At 37.4% G+C, this 17,488-nt stretch overlaps 1 protein-coding gene across 1 annotated transcript in view; it reads left to right on the forward strand.

Annotated features, from left to right (window-relative positions):
- The window catches only part of COL23A1 (collagen type XXIII alpha 1 chain), a 376,723-nt gene that overhangs the window by 203,918 nt on the left and 155,317 nt on the right, over positions 1 to 17,488 (forward strand). The window contains exon 3 of the mRNA XM_070739187.1: positions 15,128 to 15,183. Coding sequence (XP_070595288.1) covers positions 15,128 to 15,183 — 56 coding nt within the window. The remainder of the gene's footprint in view (positions 1 to 15,127; positions 15,184 to 17,488) is intronic.

Consider the following 17,488-nt stretch of genomic DNA (forward strand, 5'->3'; position numbering starts at 1 on the left):
ATCTAAATTGAGGATCTTAGTCACTGAGGACAAACTCACTCGCCCAAAGACCACAATACGGAGATCTTTTCATATATTGATACAAAAGATAAGGAGCATTATGGTGTGCATTTTGAATATAAAATTATTAAATAAAAAAACTTTACTATGAAAGGGGGCAGCTAGGGAAAAAACTGTAAGACAGTCTTTTTGCTTTGACTATTTCACTGGTGAGGATAACAAGAATACTAAGATTTGGTTTCATTGCTAGGCTAAGACATAACATTTTTCAAGACTGAATGTAGGATTCTGTAACCCAGGAAGCCTAAAACAGAGCTGCCCATATTTGACTTCTTTTTCTTCTTGTTGTTGAACATCTTTTTTCCCTTCGATCTTTTTCTCATTCCCATTCTCCTCTCTTTTTCTGGGACTGTCATACCAGGATTGGCTTCTTCCTTGAAGTCCAAGAAAGGATAGTACTGTATTTCTGGAGGGCCATACTGCTTGGAGTGATAGGCATAGTGGTGCAAACTGTGTAAACCAACCAACCAAGGCCTCTTATTGCCAGCACTTTGGTCCAAGGTGAACTGCCATGTCTTTCTTTTGCTGAAATGCTCTCCATGACCCAGCTAAGCTTATGTGTCTTCAGGACAATCAGTAGTCTGGTGTTACCAGAAAACAATTTCAGGATCTACATAGTAAATTTGCAGGCTGCAGACTTGGAAACAGGCTACAAATTTTGATACCTTATCCCACAGGTGGCACATGGAGCCATATCTGCTAGCTCGTGAGCCGTTACCCTAGCTCAGCTCCAGTGTGCATGTGTGTGCCGACCAGCTGATTTTTGGCTCACCCGGAGACTCTGGGAGGGCATTTTCGGCTTCCAGAGAGTCTCTGGGGGAGGGGGAGGGCATTTTTGCATCTGGAGTCTGGGGAGGGGGCGAAAAACAGGCCTATCGGACCCACCAGAGTTTGTGAAATAGGCTGTTTCAGGCCTCCAGAGTGCCTCCAGGGGGCAGGTTAGGCCATTTTCACTGTCCCTAAGCATTGAATTATAGGTATAAGCACTTGCGCATGTGCGATAGCACACACACACACACACACACACTTTCGGCACCCGAGAGATAAAGTGGTTCACCATCACTGCCTTATCCAATTAGAAAGCGGGGGTGGGTGCTGAAATAATATTTCCTTTTTCTGCTTCTTCTGCTAAGTTGTGACCAGTTCTCAGAGTCTGCCTGGACAAATCCTTGCAGCTTTCTGGGCATGGTTTTTCAAAAGCAGTTTGCCATTGCCTCAGTCCTAGAGCTTGAATAAAAGTGACTGGTCCTTGTTTACTCAATACTGGTTCCCAAGATGGAGCTAGAACTCCATTTAACCTGTTGCCTTAACCACTATACAAAACTGTCTCTCAAAGTTTCCTTACCTATTCTTAATGCAAATTCATGTTCAAATGTGTTTCCTCTTTGTAATTACATTAAACTAAATTTAAATTGTTAAATTAATACATAACAGTGACAAGGCTTTTAAATACATCCAAAACTTAAAACCATATTTAAATTCCAAGGATCAGAACGAAAACTTTTAGGTATGCCTGGGGTGGCAATGTTCTCTTTGTGTTTATAATTCAGACCTTTTCACTGTAAATGTCTTTCCATTATCAAGAATAAAACGAGCATGCCACTAAGGCACAAATGCAACTTTTGAATTTGGGCCAGAATTCCTTTTACTATATAATCTCTTCTGTGAAAGGAAAGCCAAACAGCTGTTTATAGGTTGGATTGAGCAATCTAATGCTGTGCCCTAATCTTTAATTTGAGATGAATGGTCGCTGTGCCCAAAACGATGTAAAAATTTACCTGGTCCCAATCTGTTAAGAGTAAAGCTATGAGACATTATTTTCTGAAGTCATTTCTTTTCTTTTATTTCTGGGTAGCAGATGCTTAGTTCTGACAGCCAGAGACATTGTTTGTTCACTTGCCTGCTTTCTGTGCTTTTCTAAACAACGATGGGAGACTCAAACAAGAATCCTATGTAGAGTTGTTCTCATATCATATACAGATAGTCCTCAATTAAATGAATAAGCTAGCCATTTAGTGACTGTTTATAGTCACTAAAAAGTGACTTAGGACTGTTTGTCACATTTAGAACCATTGCAGTAGCCCAACAGTCATGTGATCAAAATTTGGGTGCTTGGAAACTGGTGTGTATTTATGATGGTTGCAATGTCCTTTTGTGTGACCTTCTGACAAGCAAAGTCAATGGGGAGGCAGGTTCACTTAACAACAGTGAAGGGCTACCAAAATTTTTACTACCACACTGTGGCCGTGGCTTATGCATGATGCCCTGCATTTTCTTTCAACATCTTTCAGTGCAAATTGGGTGCTCTGGGATAGAGCTCCATTTTTGCTACCCCAATGCATTCCCCCCCATCCGGTCAGCAGCCCACCCCTGCATAAAAACCATGTTATTAACTTAACAACTGAACTAATTCACTTAACAATTGTTGTGTGTGTTCCCTGTCAGTCTTTGGAATTTTCGGGCTCCAATGACAGGGATAAAATGGAAACTGTCAATTTACCTGATTTAAGAGATGCAGAGGATTTTAGTGAGGAGGAGGAGATAGCAGACCAGCCTTCAAATGAAAGTATGCAGACAGATGTATCTTCGGACAGCTCAAGCGTCCCAGATAGCAGATGGATAAATCCAAAGTTCAGAAGGGTGCAGAAAAGAATGGAAGAAATTGGAGGGAGGAAGTTTTGAGATGCATTTTATAGTGTGTAAGTTAATTAATTAATTACATCACTTCTGGAATTGGACAGAAGCAGAAGCTGCTGTCGTCAAATTGAAATCAAGCTAAGATGGCGATTATTGTCATTGCTCTCCGATAAGTGAGTTTTCTATTGTGTGATTTATTGCTTTGTAATCAACAGAAACTGGTTCAAAGATAAGGGAATGCTTCTAAGCAGTCAAATAATTCGAAAGATAAATGACCTTGTTTCCAGTCTGAAAGAACTGAAGGTATTTTCTCTGTAACGGAACTATAATTTACTAGGATTTAAGTGGAAGGAATAAAAGAAATGTTATTTGTTGGAAAATTAACCATCTGAAAAGCAATTATTATCAATAGCCAGCCAACTCCAGCTTGATTCAGAACAACAATGGTGGCGAGAAAGGTCATAAAATGGAACAAAACCTATTTAGCAACATAAATTGTGGGCTCAATTATGATAGAGGACTACCTGTATAAAGAAATAGAAATTGACAAAGAAAAATGTATGCTCATGATACACTGAAGGATAGAAGTCTGATAAGAAGCATAACTGATGGCTTTACACAGTCTGTTTTTTTGTTCTGACACAGTCCAATATGCCTAAATCCTCCTGTCATTTTTTATGCTGTATACATAAACAATTTGAGCTTTATGTAGTAAATGCAGACAGTGGCAACAGGCATTTCTGCTGCTCAATGACCCTGAAGTGGATTTGTATGTGCTTTTCATTTGCTTTCAAGCTGCACAACTGGGAACCCTTGCCATTGAATCCAGTGGGATTTACTTCTGCATAAACATGCATCAGATTGCACAAAAAGGAAAATATTCAGAGACTTTAAACATTATTATTGTTTCTGTAACCATAGACTTTATGGTGGGGTTTCTGATCATCATAATAATTTTTTCTTCCTTAGTTAGGTCACGATAAACTTTTCAAGAAATTTGATCATGTAACACGATCATTTGAAAAGGAACAGCTTTTCACATAGAGCATAAATATGGACTGCTCGTTTTCTTTTGGAGACCAAGTGGATCAGAGAACAATATCATCTCTTGTACATCTCTTAGTCCTCCACTTAGGAGCAAAATTGTGGGCCATATTTTTATTGCTAAGCAAGGCAGTTGTGAAGTGTGATTTGGCTCATTTTACAACCCTTCTTGCCACAATTGTTAAGATAATTGCTGGAATTGTTAAGTTTTTGTGACACAGTTATCCAGAGAATAATCTTTGGCCTTTGGCTCTGCTTGTCAAGAAGGTAAGAAAGGTGATCCCATGACCCCGGGACAATGCAACTACCACTATAGCATGTCTAGTTGACAAGTATCCAAGTTCCAATCAAAAGACCATGGGGATACTGCAACAGTCGTAAGTGTGAAAAACAAGTCCCTTCTTTTTCAAAGCTGCTATCAGTCAAGGACTACCTGTAGTCCTTGTGAAAACTGGAGTATAAAAGAGGTTCAGATCTATTCCATAAGCCTTTCTTACACAAGCAGAGGTCCCTCACAGTCTCCCTTGGTCAGTTGATTAGACACAGAATTTTCCTCCTTTTGCTATTAACAAACTTAGAGAACTTAGTCCATGCTGTTGGAAAGGGCCAGTTCTTGATTAAAAAACAGGGTCGAAACTTGCACTCCAAATGGAATAGAACAGAACAGAACAGAATAGAATAGAATAGAATAGAATAACAGAGTTGGAAAGGACCGTCCAGGTTTTCTGCTTAGGCAGAAAACCCTATACAACTTCAGACAAATGGTTGTCCAACATCTTCTTAAAAACTTCCAGTATTGGAGCATTCTGGAGGCAAGCTGTTCTAGCTGTCAGGAAATTTCTTCTTAGTTCTTACTTGCTTCTCTCCTTGACTAGTTTCTTGTTCTACCCTCAGGTACTTTGGGGAATAGTTTGGCTCCCTCTTCTTTGTGGCAACTCCCAAGGTATTGGAACACTGCTATCATGTCTCTTCTAGTCCTTCTTTTCATTAAACGAGACATACTTAATTCGTGAGACTAGACCAGTGGCGGGTTGTAAATGATTTTGTTACCGATTCACGCATGCACAGAAGAATCCCCCGGTGGGTGGGCAGAGCTTCCTGCTGCTGGCACTACCAGTTCCAAAAACCAGCCCAAGCCTCTAGTCCAGCAATCCTTGCTGGATTCTTTAAAACTGTTGAGACTTAAAGAAAATGGGTTGGACATACTGTAAACATGGCGTTCTAAGCCACAAAAAATAAAAGATGCAAACATTTGCTATTTGCATTAAACCTGCTGTAGCTTGAACTAATGTACAGGTGATTTTTATTATTTATTCATGGTGATTTGCAACACACATTAGACTGGAGATATTCCTGCAAATAAAATGTTTGAAGAGTATATACATTATTTTGCTACTTGTTTTCATTTTACTATGATTTTAATATTTATTATATTATTATCATTTTGGTCTTTAAGAACATGAACAAAGTATGCTGTTTGTTTGTTTGTTTATTTGTTTATTTGTTTATTTATTTGTTTGTTTATTTATTTATTTATTGTTTATTTATTTATTTATTAGATTTGTATGCCGCCCCTCTCCGTAGACTCAGGGCGGCTAACAACAATAATGAAACAACATATAACAAATCTAATATTTAAAATAATTAAAAGATCCTTATTTAAAAAACCGAACATACACACAACCATACCATGCATAAATTGTATAGGCCTAGGGGGAAGGGAATATCTCAATTCTCCCATGCCTGACGACAGAGGTGGGTTTTAAGAAGCTTATGAAAGGGGAGGAGGGTGGGGGCAATTCTGATCTCTGGGGGGAGTTGGTTCCAGAGGGTCGGGCCGCCACAGAGAAGGCTCTTCCCCTGGGTCTTGCCAAACGACATTGTTTAGTCGACGGGACCTGAAGAAGGCCAACTCTGTGGGACCTAACTGGTCGCCGTAGCTGCACCATCACACCTTCTGTCTACACTTCTCAAAAACTCATAGGTTGCATGGCACTAGGGAAAATGAGAGGGCTGTATTCCCACACCCTTTCCATTTTTCTCTTATCCCTGTGCCCAGTTGGCTTATGACAGAGCCTGACGGGCAAGCAGCCATTGCCTGGTTTAGAACCAAGGCCAAAATTTTAAATCTCTGAATGATCATGACTAATGAGGGAGGAAAGAGGGTGATGAGGTGATGATGAAATAAGAATGAGCCAACAGTTCACAGGTTGTTTAGTATTTCCTATTGTTCAAATATTTTGCTACTTTAAAGGTAAATGGGAGACCATTGTACATACATACATTACGATATTTGATCAGAAGAAAAATACGTTAAATAAATGAACAAAGAATAGATTTCCATTTAAGTTAAAAAGATAAAATAATATGAATCTGCTTGTACTGTAAAACTGGAATTTTGCACTTTTGAATGTCCTTTGCACCATAAATTCTGGATATTAGCTTCAGCCATTTGAGACCGACAATCAAGAATAATGACTACTTTTGTCTACTTTATGTCTATTTATGTCAGTTTTAAAAACCTTTTATCATTTGCCATATGAATATGAATGAACTATACTTACTATAATGAATTAGCAATGGACTAAATAGATTTAATGTGCTTGCATGGATGGTATGTTAATAAATTCCCTAGATACTCATTCTGTTCAGAGGCTGAGAAATAATGCTGAAGCGCATAATTATATTGGCAATTCTTTCCAGATGTTTGGACTGGATTCTCTACTGCGCTCTAGTCACTATGGCCAGTGATTAACGAAGGCTGGTCTAACATCTGAAATAAAAAACATTACCATCTTGGTCTTGTAGAATTGCCCTTAGAGTTGTTCAAGAAAAGGAACAATCTTGTGATCCAATGTGGGTCAGTCAATGGGACAAGGTTTAGTCTTCCGAGCTTTCGGACTCATGCTGGAGCTGATGGATCCTTGACTCTGACCCAGATTGGATCCTGCAACATTATGTTGGGACATCTATATTTCCCTCCATTCAATAATAGCTTTCTGAATTATCTTGATTTATTTGTGCATCGAACTGGAAATAAAACTTATACTTTTAACTGTGCAATGTAATATCTTTATCAGTACAATTTCTGAATTTATCTAAACAACTCAACATTGAAAATTATGCTTTCATAAATGGCATGATTTCCAGTTTTTACTTTTCAGAGTAAAATGGATAGAATGCTTGGGGTGAACTCTTTTTTTTATAATAAAGATCTTTCTTATGTGAAATAGGGAGAAAATTTCCTTTTGAACTTTTTGAGTCCATGGAGAGGGGCAGCATACAAACAAACAAACAAACAAACAAACAAATAAATAAATAAATAAATAAATATCTCTATGCTGAGCAACAGGTTCTTGCTTTAAGAACTTTATAATTGTAAGAATTGATGCCCAGTTTTTCTCTAAAGCATTCAGGAAATCTTTTCATTTAGAGGAGCAAAAGGAAAAAAAGGTTGTTCATATATTATTTATGAAATGTGTAATTCATAAAATTCGTCATTTGTATCTTGTGAATCTGTGCCAGTAAACTGGATTTACAGCTGAATATTTTATTTCATGCTTGCTCTGTCCTATACATCCCCCAGATCTCCTCAAGAGGAATGGGAAAGGCTGTGGAGCGGATGAGGAGGGAAGGAGGGAGGGAGGGAAGAAGAGGAGAAAGTATTGTCTAATTTATGTTCCAATTATAGTCAAGGAGAATTTTTGATTTTTCTTCAATTTCCAATACCAAGATAATTAAATTAGTGTTTTGAATTATTTTTAAAAATGACAAAAATGTATTATGTACACTGGTAGTTAGTAGACAAAATTGCTATCAGACTCTAGGTTTTTACTCTAATAAAAGATTAATTTATAATCTGGAAATACATATAATCTGCAATCCATATAGTTAAGTTACTTCCAATGACATTTTTTTATAAACAAGAAAAATAATTATCAACCTATATGTATGTTTTGTCTTTAGAAGACAATTTTTCTCATTACCCACTCCCAAAAATACTGCTGATTTTTTTCCCCTTCACTGTTCTTGGAAATCTTATTGAGTAATTGGCTAGAAGCATGTGCTAGAAACAGATATACAGTGTTCCCTCGCTTTTCGCGGGGGATGTGTTCCGAGACCGCCCGCGAAAGTCGAATTACCGCGAAGTAGAGATGCGGAAGTAAATACAGTATGAACAGTATCACAAACCTTCCCTTAACACTTTAAACCCTAAATTGCAATTTTCCATTCCCTTAGCAACCATTTAGATTATTACTCACCATGTTTATTTATTAAAGTTTATTAAAAAATATATTTATTAAAGGCAGGTGAAAGTTTGGCGATGACATATGACGTCATCGGGTGGGAAAAACCGTGGTATAGGGAAAAAACCTGTGAAGTATTTTTTAAATTAATATTTTTGAAAAACTGTGGTATAGACTTTTCGCGAAGTTTGAACCTGCGAAAATAGAGGGAACACTGTATTGCCTTATTGCATTTATTCTCCTTCTAACTGTATAATAGAAGCATAAACCGCTGCCCAAAACAATGTATGGGTGAAAAGATGGCTCTGTAGCTACCCAAAGCACTCTTCACCCACAATGATGCAACTAAGATACCTGCCATTCCTGCCAGTGTGAAGGAAGCCAAGAACTGGCACTCTGTTTCAGCTGCTTTCTCCATTTGCTACAAGCCATTGGCAGAGAACCAATGAGATATGTTTATAATATGGGGGAGGGGTGTCTCCCCATTTCTGTGGAGTTCCATAATACAGCTAATGAAAAGTGGGCAGCTACGTTCATTCTTCCTAGGACGGTAATATCAAAATCTGTGGCTTATCATATAAAGCATAAAGGATAAGAAAGTGTTCTTGCAAATTGCTCTTGGGGCTTTGACAATGGTTTCAATTTCACTTATTTAAACCTTCATGTTTGTGTGTTGAGCAAGGATCAGTTGAGGATAACATTGCACATTGTAATTAAATGGATTCCAGTTTACAAATGTTTAGTATAATGTATTGGGTCACCTTGAAAATGCAAGCAGATCTTTTTTTTGGTTTTCTTTACTTATATTGGGGCAGGAAGACCTAGCCCTGTTTATTTTCTGCCACTACTTTGGTGGGCAGAAAATATCCCATGGGTTGAAATTGGAAAGGAGAGGAGAGGAGAGGAAAGGAAAGGAAAGGAAGGGGGAGAAAGAAAGAGAGAGAGAAGGAAGGAAAGAAAGAAGGAAAGAAAGAAAGAAGGAAAGAAAGAAGGAAGGAAAGAAGGAAAAGTTTTGGTAGTTTTGGCAGTCTGATTTGCAGTTCTTCTGACTGTCCAAAAATATCCTATAGTAAATTGTAGGTCAATTTATTTTCTGCATGTTTTCCTTCCTTCTGTTTAATATTAGCTAATGGCAATTTGGCTGGCATTCCCTTGGAGTACTTCATGTCCAGAAAAATCAGTTTCAGGGGTTCCTTGATTAAATCCAAAACAGATAAATGTACACATAATAATATCATTGTGATTTACATACTGGCTCATCTTGTACTTTATCACATCTGGAGGGCATCAATTTGGATAAAGGCTTTCACCTCCACAATCTATTCACTGAAGCGTTTTCCCATTTTACTCCTAATGAGGAGCCAGATGTTCTCTTAACAATTAAAACCAGTCTAATTCTTGCCTTGCTGCTCACAAGAGAATAGTTTTGTAACTGATACGTTTCATCCGTTGACAAAGGATTTTAGAGTCAAGAGTCTACTAAACATGCTTCTTTTCTTGATTGTTTGTCAAGTGCCTGAACAGCATTCATTTTAGACACCTTGCATGTTTAATCCTTTGATAATTTTGTTGGAATGCTTTAGGGAGGCTTAATGGTAAGGTGATAACAGTTTATATGTCTGACAGGTGAGATTTATTGTTTAATATCTTATCTATCTGTGCATTTTTAATGAAATTAAATTGAGTGGTACCTCTACTTAAGAATGCCTCTACTTGACAATTTTTCTAGATAAGAACTGGGTGTTCAAGATTTTTTGCCTGTTCTTAAAAACCATTTTCTACTTAAGAACCTGAGCCTGGAAAAGTTTCCCAGGAAATTTGAGAGCAGCACGCAGGCCCGGCCAATTTCCTGCCATTCCCCCTTTAATCCCGGCCATCTTGGGTTTTTCTGGGCTGCCAGAGGAGTCTTTTGGTGGCACTTAAGGAGGCTTTGGCAGTCCAGAGCAAACGAGGCATTTTCCTTTATCTGAGCGCTTGGAGAGGGAACAAACCTCTGCCAGTGCCCAGAAAAAAGAAACGCTCCCTTCGCTCTGGGCAGTCCTGATTGGAAATTATGTGGAGGAGAAGCTTTGTATTGTATTACAGTGGTACCTCGAGATACGAGTTTAATTCGTTCCGGACCTGGGCTCTTAAGTCGAGCAGCTCTTATCTCGAACGACTTTTCCCCATAGGAATTAATGTAAATAATTTTAATTGGTTCCAGCCCTCAAAAAACTCACAAAGTTAGTCTAAATTATGCAGAAAGACATGTTTTTAATGAAGAAATGTACATGTACATATAAATGAATAATGAAGTTTCTTTCACTTAACTTGTAAACTTTCTTAAACTTTTAAATTTACATATGTTCAACTTCTCTGCCACCCAATCCTGTAGGACAGAGGTCCCCAACCCTTTTTGCACCAGGGACCGGCTTTAAGCGATCAAGAGAGGAATGGGTGAATGAATGGACGGAGGGTGGGAAGGAAGGAAGGAAAGAGGGAAGGGACAGGAACAGAGGAAGGAAGCAAGGAAACTTATGAAAGGGGAGAGTAAGAGAGGAATGAGTGAAGGGAGGGAGGGAGGGAAGAAGGTGGGAAGGAGAAAGAAAAGAAGAAATAGAGGAAGGGAAGGTAAAAGAGAGAAAGAAAAAGAGCAAGAAAGAAAGCTGCAAGCACCCCCCCGAGCCCCCCAGGCCGGCTGCAACCTTTTAAAACACGCGCGCCGCTTCGCAGCTGTCTCCTGAAGCCGAACGCGGAAGTTAGCGTTTGGCTTCAGGAGACAGCTCCTTGGCGCTTGTATCTCGAATTTGGGCTTGTAAGTAGAACAAAAATATCTCTCCCCTCCCAGCTCTTATCTCGAGTTGCTCTTAAGTAGAGCAGCTCTTATGTCGGGGTTCCACTGTATCTGGTTTTCAGAAATAGAAATGGCTCTTTCTCATATATATTATAGATAATCAGCCCCTCTACGGTTGATGGAAGGAGGTTAATTCCAGTTCCTCTATACAATTCTGTCACAGTTTTCTCCTGGCTATATAAACTGAAACATAGAGGCTTCCAGAAGAAGAAATCATAAAGGAATCATGCAGGGTCATGGCCAGTGGTACAGCCTCTTTGGGGATCAGAACTAGGAGTAAAAATTGTGTTTGAAGTTGTGAAAGTGGGGCTTTTTTCATGGTAAAATAAAGCAGGGTCCAACATTCAACTTCCACTGTGAAGTTTCAGCCCTCAAGTAAAATAGCATTTTATTTGAATATGACATCACTATTCCACATGGATGCAAAAATCAAGTTGAGATTTATTTTTTTTAGATATAGAATAATGGCCATAACATATGTACCAAATTTAACTCTAATACTTCAGTTTTCAACTGGCAAACACACTTAGCAAAGGAATGTTGAACAGGGCTGAATTCCTTCACTAATCAATTTAAGCACAGAACATGGTTCCTTTGATTCAGAACAGGTTGGGCTTTATACATTTACGGAATACAAAAAAATGACTTTCTTACTATCACTTCTCCAACCAACCTCAAATTATATACAGGCACAGCAACAGAAAAAAAATATTGAAACATTTGCTAAGATCTCAAATAGTCTATCTGCCATTATATCTCAGCCCTAGGTAGTCTTAAGAGGACCAGGGGTGGGTGGGAAACAGCTAGCGATTTCTTGAACCACTCGGAACTATAGTCTCAGTCTCTAGATTGAAAAAAGGTTTTCGTATGGATTCACTTATGAAGACTCCCCCCCCCCCCCCCCTTTGGCCAATTGTGTTGCAACTGGCTTTAGAAAAAGACATGTGTAGTAAAGTTCTTTTCCAAAGCTTGATACTCTACACATGTCAAAATAGAGCTGGTTTGAACCATAAGGAGATGTGTGAACCACTTGCATACTTTGTAACCTCCAGCATTTTAGATTTAGTCAGATGCAAAGACTTCATGCAAACATGATTCAACATGATGAATAAAGAGTCCATATTGCATGCCACTGTAAATAAAATTAATGATATGTTTGAAAAACGTATGCAACACAGATTGCATTCTGATAAAGTCCATTTAATGATCGGGTCTGTGATTTAGTGATGCTATTATCTGGTCCTAAGGAAAACACTTGTGGGAGTGCAACCACAGAATAAAAATACTCTACTGCAGAATGTTTCATGACTTGGTAGTTGGCATGGCTTCTTTAAAACTATTCACATTTACCTTCCTCTATGCATTTTTGGAAAGACATAGCTGCTTCAACAGTTGGCAAAGAAATAGTTTATGTGTTCTTCTGAATTAGAAAGTATCAGTCAAACAATTTGCACAGTCCTGCCCTGTAGTGCATATCTGTAACGTTTTATATCTGACCTTTCATCCTAGTTAAGAGTTAGGAAAGAAAGACAAATGGCCTGACTTGTACCCATAAAAGGTCTTTGATGGATTCCTAGTAATCCTCTAAACATGATGCTGCCATCATTGGAGGTTTATGGGATTAGGAAAAATGCTCTCCTTTTTTCTCCCAGAAAAAGGAGTCCTGCTTTGCCCTTACGGACAGAATTGCATGCAGATTATTAACAAGTGTTGCTTGTAATTCAGATGGAATCTCCACGCCTTGAGTAATAAACTCACATATGTAGAATGGAAACATTTCTGGCAATTCAAATATTTCATAGACTGAGAATGTTTCATAATCCAGAACATTCATATTATTTCCTCTGCTGTTAAAACAGCTTAACAACAATATAGGCAAGAAGACAGAAGACTGCTACTTAAACTGTGAAACTGGTCTAGGCTTAGGGTGATTTTTTTTAAAGAAGCACACTTGGTATTTGATGTTTTGCCCCTGACCTTTGAGGCAGTTATTCTTGTTAAAAAATGCAGGGCCACCAACCTTACCCATTGACCACATAAATATACATTAATGACAAAGTTCATGGGTTCAAATTGATATGATTTAATAATTCACTGTCATCTTAAAAATGTTTATACTCTGTTGAAGTTTGTAAATATATATATATATATATATATATATATATATATATATATATATATATATATATATATAATTCGACTTCTCTGCCGCCCAGTCCCAAAGGACTTTGAGAATTTTGTTGGAATTTTACTTTACCAAGTTTGATTCTGTGTGTATCTGCGGCTGTATGTGTATTTCTGCATAGTAAAAGAGGTAAATTCTGACATATCTTATGCTTTTTAAATATTCCTAATTACACCTCTGGTCAAACTTCCAGGTTAGCCCGACCTATTTTATTTACAATTGTAAAGCATCTGATTTCTGCAATTTTACTTCTCTGCACGTGGCTATGTTTGTAAAATATGCCATAATTTGACCACATGAGTGTTATAATTAAGTTTTGCTGTGTTTTTCACTTGCTGTCTCAGATGTGGATTTATTTTTGTTTCTGAATTGGTCAATGGTCATAATAAAGTTCACTGCTACTATTACTACTGCTACTACAGCAGCAAATGTTAGGTAGTTCTTATGAAGTAATGATTGCCTGGATCTGGAAAATTATATTGTGTAAAGATGTTTGACAGAGAAAATAACTGTGTATTAAATGATGATGAACAACAGCAGAAGAATATTGTATTCACCTTCACCTTGTATTTAGTATAACAAGATGGTAAAGTGGGTGCAGACATTCCAAGTTGTGCACTTGTTGGCAGCATGTAAGTTTATTGCAAGGAATTAATCTTTATCTGAATGCCGGAGATAGGTTCAATGGCTGCTAAATGAATAGGAATTGAATATGAAACTGAATCACCAAGATGAAGGAGGTATACAGTGATGGTTTGGTCATTTACAATAGATGACATAAAAGAATACTGAGCTGCAAAACAAACATACAAGGTCAAGAAAAAAGGAGAAACCAGAAAAATTGTGGCTGGATAGAATTAGTGAGAAGTTTCAGGAACAAAACAAAACAGATGAAGCAGCACACAAATGCTTTGCAAAGGCAGAAAAATATAAGGAGGCATAGAGAATACTGTTAGTGTATGTTATTTTTGTTTGTCTTATCTTGTTTGTCTTACCCCATATTATTGCTTCATATTAAGTGCCAGGGAAATCAGAAGATCCGGGCAGTTCAAATGGGTATCAAGATTTAGTACAAGCTTAAGCTCTCTACAAAAATCTGAACTACTAATGGTCAAAACAAATTGGTGGTAGCGAAGAGTCAAGGTCGGCTGGACTTAGATATCTTGTGAATACAAAGAGACTCATGACTGATGCTGTGTTTTAGCCTTCTCTAAATCGCCCCAGCCTCATCTCCTACATTTCCTTACTATACTTCTTTTCCGCACTTTATGCAATGTTGCTTATCACAAAAGGGAACAACATGACAGATATTTATGTAAAGATCCTAGGTAGAAGCTTTTAGAAAACTCTAATTTATATGATGCAGTGATGCCCAGCAGGTTTCATTCCCTTTCTAATCTATTTGATCCATGTTTGGATACAAATGAGATATACAGACTATGCAGAAAGATGATGTCTCAACTGAATTAAACCAGAAGAACTGAGTCAGCATTCCTGGGGGTCAGGAGATGAAGCTGAGATTGAACATTGATGGATGGTTTATTTTTATCCTGGTTGTTGTTTATGTGCAATGATTCTGATTTTGATTTTTTGGGGCTTTTTAAAATAATTTTTGAACATTTTGACCCACTCAGTGTCATGAATGGGAAGCCACATACACTAAAATATGGTGGCTCCCTCCCTCTGGAACATCATCTCCACAGAGATTAGACTGGCTCCCAATTTGGTACTTTTCCATAAGGCCCTAAAAACCTGATTCTGCCAATGGGCCTGGGGAATCCAGAGTGGGACAGAGTGAGTTGTTTTTATTCCTTTAGATTGAATTTTTATTATTTGTAAGCCACTCACTGAGAGTGAGTGTATGACCATATAAATCTAAATAAATAAATAAATTTCTATCTTTATTAGAGTAGCCCCATGGAGGGTTATGAGAGAAATAAATGTAATAAATAAATAAATTAGATGTAGACTTTCTGTTTAAGAATAATAGAACATATGATACCATTCTATTGCTATCATCATGGAATCTTTTTAACTTACCAGGGTTTAAATGAAATATTCTTTATGAAAAGATTTATTAGTAAGAATTGAGTTAAATAAATCATTTTTTTTCCTTCACAGGTCCACCAGGAAGAAGAGGAAAACCCGGACGACGGGGAGAACCAGGTAATTTTCTTGTACTTCTTGTAAAATGATGTTGGCAAATTAAATTATATAAACAGTGAATTTTGCAAGATTTTATGACTTTTCTTGCCAGGTTTGTTAAGTGAGAATTACTGCAGTTGTTAAGTTAGTAACCCAGTTATTAAGTGGATCTGGCTTCCTCATTGACTTTGCTTCTCAGAAGGGATCCTACCTTGTTTTCAATGGGATAAGCCTGTAATCAGTCATGTACAGTAAGGGCTGTGCTATTTCTATTACTTTCCATCTGAAAACTAACATTTCTGGAGAGCAATTAGTAGGAATATCTTCTTCTGATTGTAGATTGGTGTCACTGAGTGGCTAATTATGCAGCCTAGGAAGAAACAGGAAAAGAGTTGATCAACTTGGGACACACACACACACACACACACACACACACACACACACACCATGCTCCACTTTTAAGAAAAGGAAGGCACACTCTATATATTGAATATAACATGTAGTTTAATTCTGAGACATAAGTAAAATCTGCTCTGTTGTTTGTCCAATATCAGGGCTACTAGTATCTGATACAAACCATGAAACAGACTTCTAATTATCATCCCATTCACAAAACTTAATCTGCATTGTATTAAGCCATAGCTTATTTAATCGTGGTTTGTTGAATAAAGCACATTTGTTAAGATTCACGCATTGCCCAGCCATATGAACCATGATGTATCAATTACGATGACTTGTTTCTTAAAATATGCTAAGCCAAAATTAAAAGCATATTGCATTAAATTGCATGATGTATGGAAGCCACTAGCGTGTCATGTAGAAAACAATTAGTAGACCTGAATAAGCAAACTAAAGAGAAATGGAATACTAGAAGGTGAAGTAGGGAAGTTGAAATTATTGCATTGATCAATGACAGTTTCATATCTTTTTATATTTTCTTCATTTTGGATCATTCCCATTATCTGCATTAATTTCAGAATGGAATCTTTATTATTTCATCTCTTATGCCTTTTCCAAGTGTAACCTTTGTCTGGATCAGATTATGGTTGTCAAATAATTCAGCAAAAATTCTAGGCATTCTTCACGTAGCAAGCTTTTTCCATGATTTTCATCTATCTTAATTCAACGAAGTCTTCCTAGAGATTAGTTTCTTGGCCTTAGGAAGATACCCCTAATGGCTAGACAAATAGCCTAATGTAAAGATGGGAAATGTAGACTGAAGGAGCATAAAGGGAGAACTGTGTTGCTATAATAAAGAGGCAAACATGTTTAGGCAGAGATAGAGAAAGAAAAGGTAAGGCTCCGATGCTAAATGTCGTAACATTGCTCCAAGACCTCAGAAAGTTTTAATGGAAAGAAGGTGGACCCTTTTGTTTATTTTTAAATCATTGCAACTTTTCTTATAAGAAAGCACCATAATGCAACAAAAATATTTTGTACCACTCTCTGTCTAGAATTATTCATCTGCCAATTTCATTAAAACACAAAGAATGAAATAAAAATAAAATAAAAATAAAAAGTGAAATGGATGCTTTCTTTATAAGTGGGAGGGACAGCTGGCAAAAAGATCTGAGGATGATATCAGAGGAGCTCAGCAGTAGAAGAGCTTGCTTGCTTTAGCAGCAGGACTTAGGTAACAGATTTAGACTTGGGTAGGAAAAGAAGATGATGAAAGCATAAATCAGAGCATCATCTAAGACACCAACGGAAGATGTGCAGTCTTAGCCCATATACAGCCCAATGAGAAGTTGATTGTGATCTGCAACAATTTTTGGTCCCATAAGTTACTCAACACCAATTGCTGCTACCATTACCCCATGCCCTCCTACTGCTACTTTGCCCACCCTGGGATCCACTATATTTCCACTATATTTCAATCTCTCTATCTTGCTTCATTTGTTCCCAATACACATATAATTCACATACTGTATTTTGATTCTTTGCCAGAACTTCAAAATTATTGTTAACCTGCAATGGCTCTTTGGAACCATATCACAATACCAATAAAGCACAATTAATTCAATGTATATTCTTTTAGAGATGAAGAAAATAAAGAATTGTTTTTGGCAGTAGGCTAGCAGAGTGTATGTTTTTTCAACAGAAAGTAAGCTGAAGGACTTTTTGAAAGAGAAGAAGATATAAATAAGAACATATAAATAGACAAACCCAAAGGCTCCCAAATTCAAAATTTAATAATAGCATTCCAGTTGCATATCAGCTTTGTAATGTTGCTCTAAGAGAATGTTTTTTCTGGATTACAGCCTAACCAAAAAGCAAATTGACCTCAATATTTTAGTTAAACTGGGTATACTCATCCAGCTGCTGCGTGTTTTTTTA

The sequence above is a fragment of the Erythrolamprus reginae genome, chromosome 2 (genome assembly GCF_031021105.1).
Source record: "Erythrolamprus reginae isolate rEryReg1 chromosome 2, rEryReg1.hap1, whole genome shotgun sequence".
Taxonomy (NCBI): domain Eukaryota; kingdom Metazoa; phylum Chordata; class Lepidosauria; order Squamata; family Dipsadidae; genus Erythrolamprus; species Erythrolamprus reginae.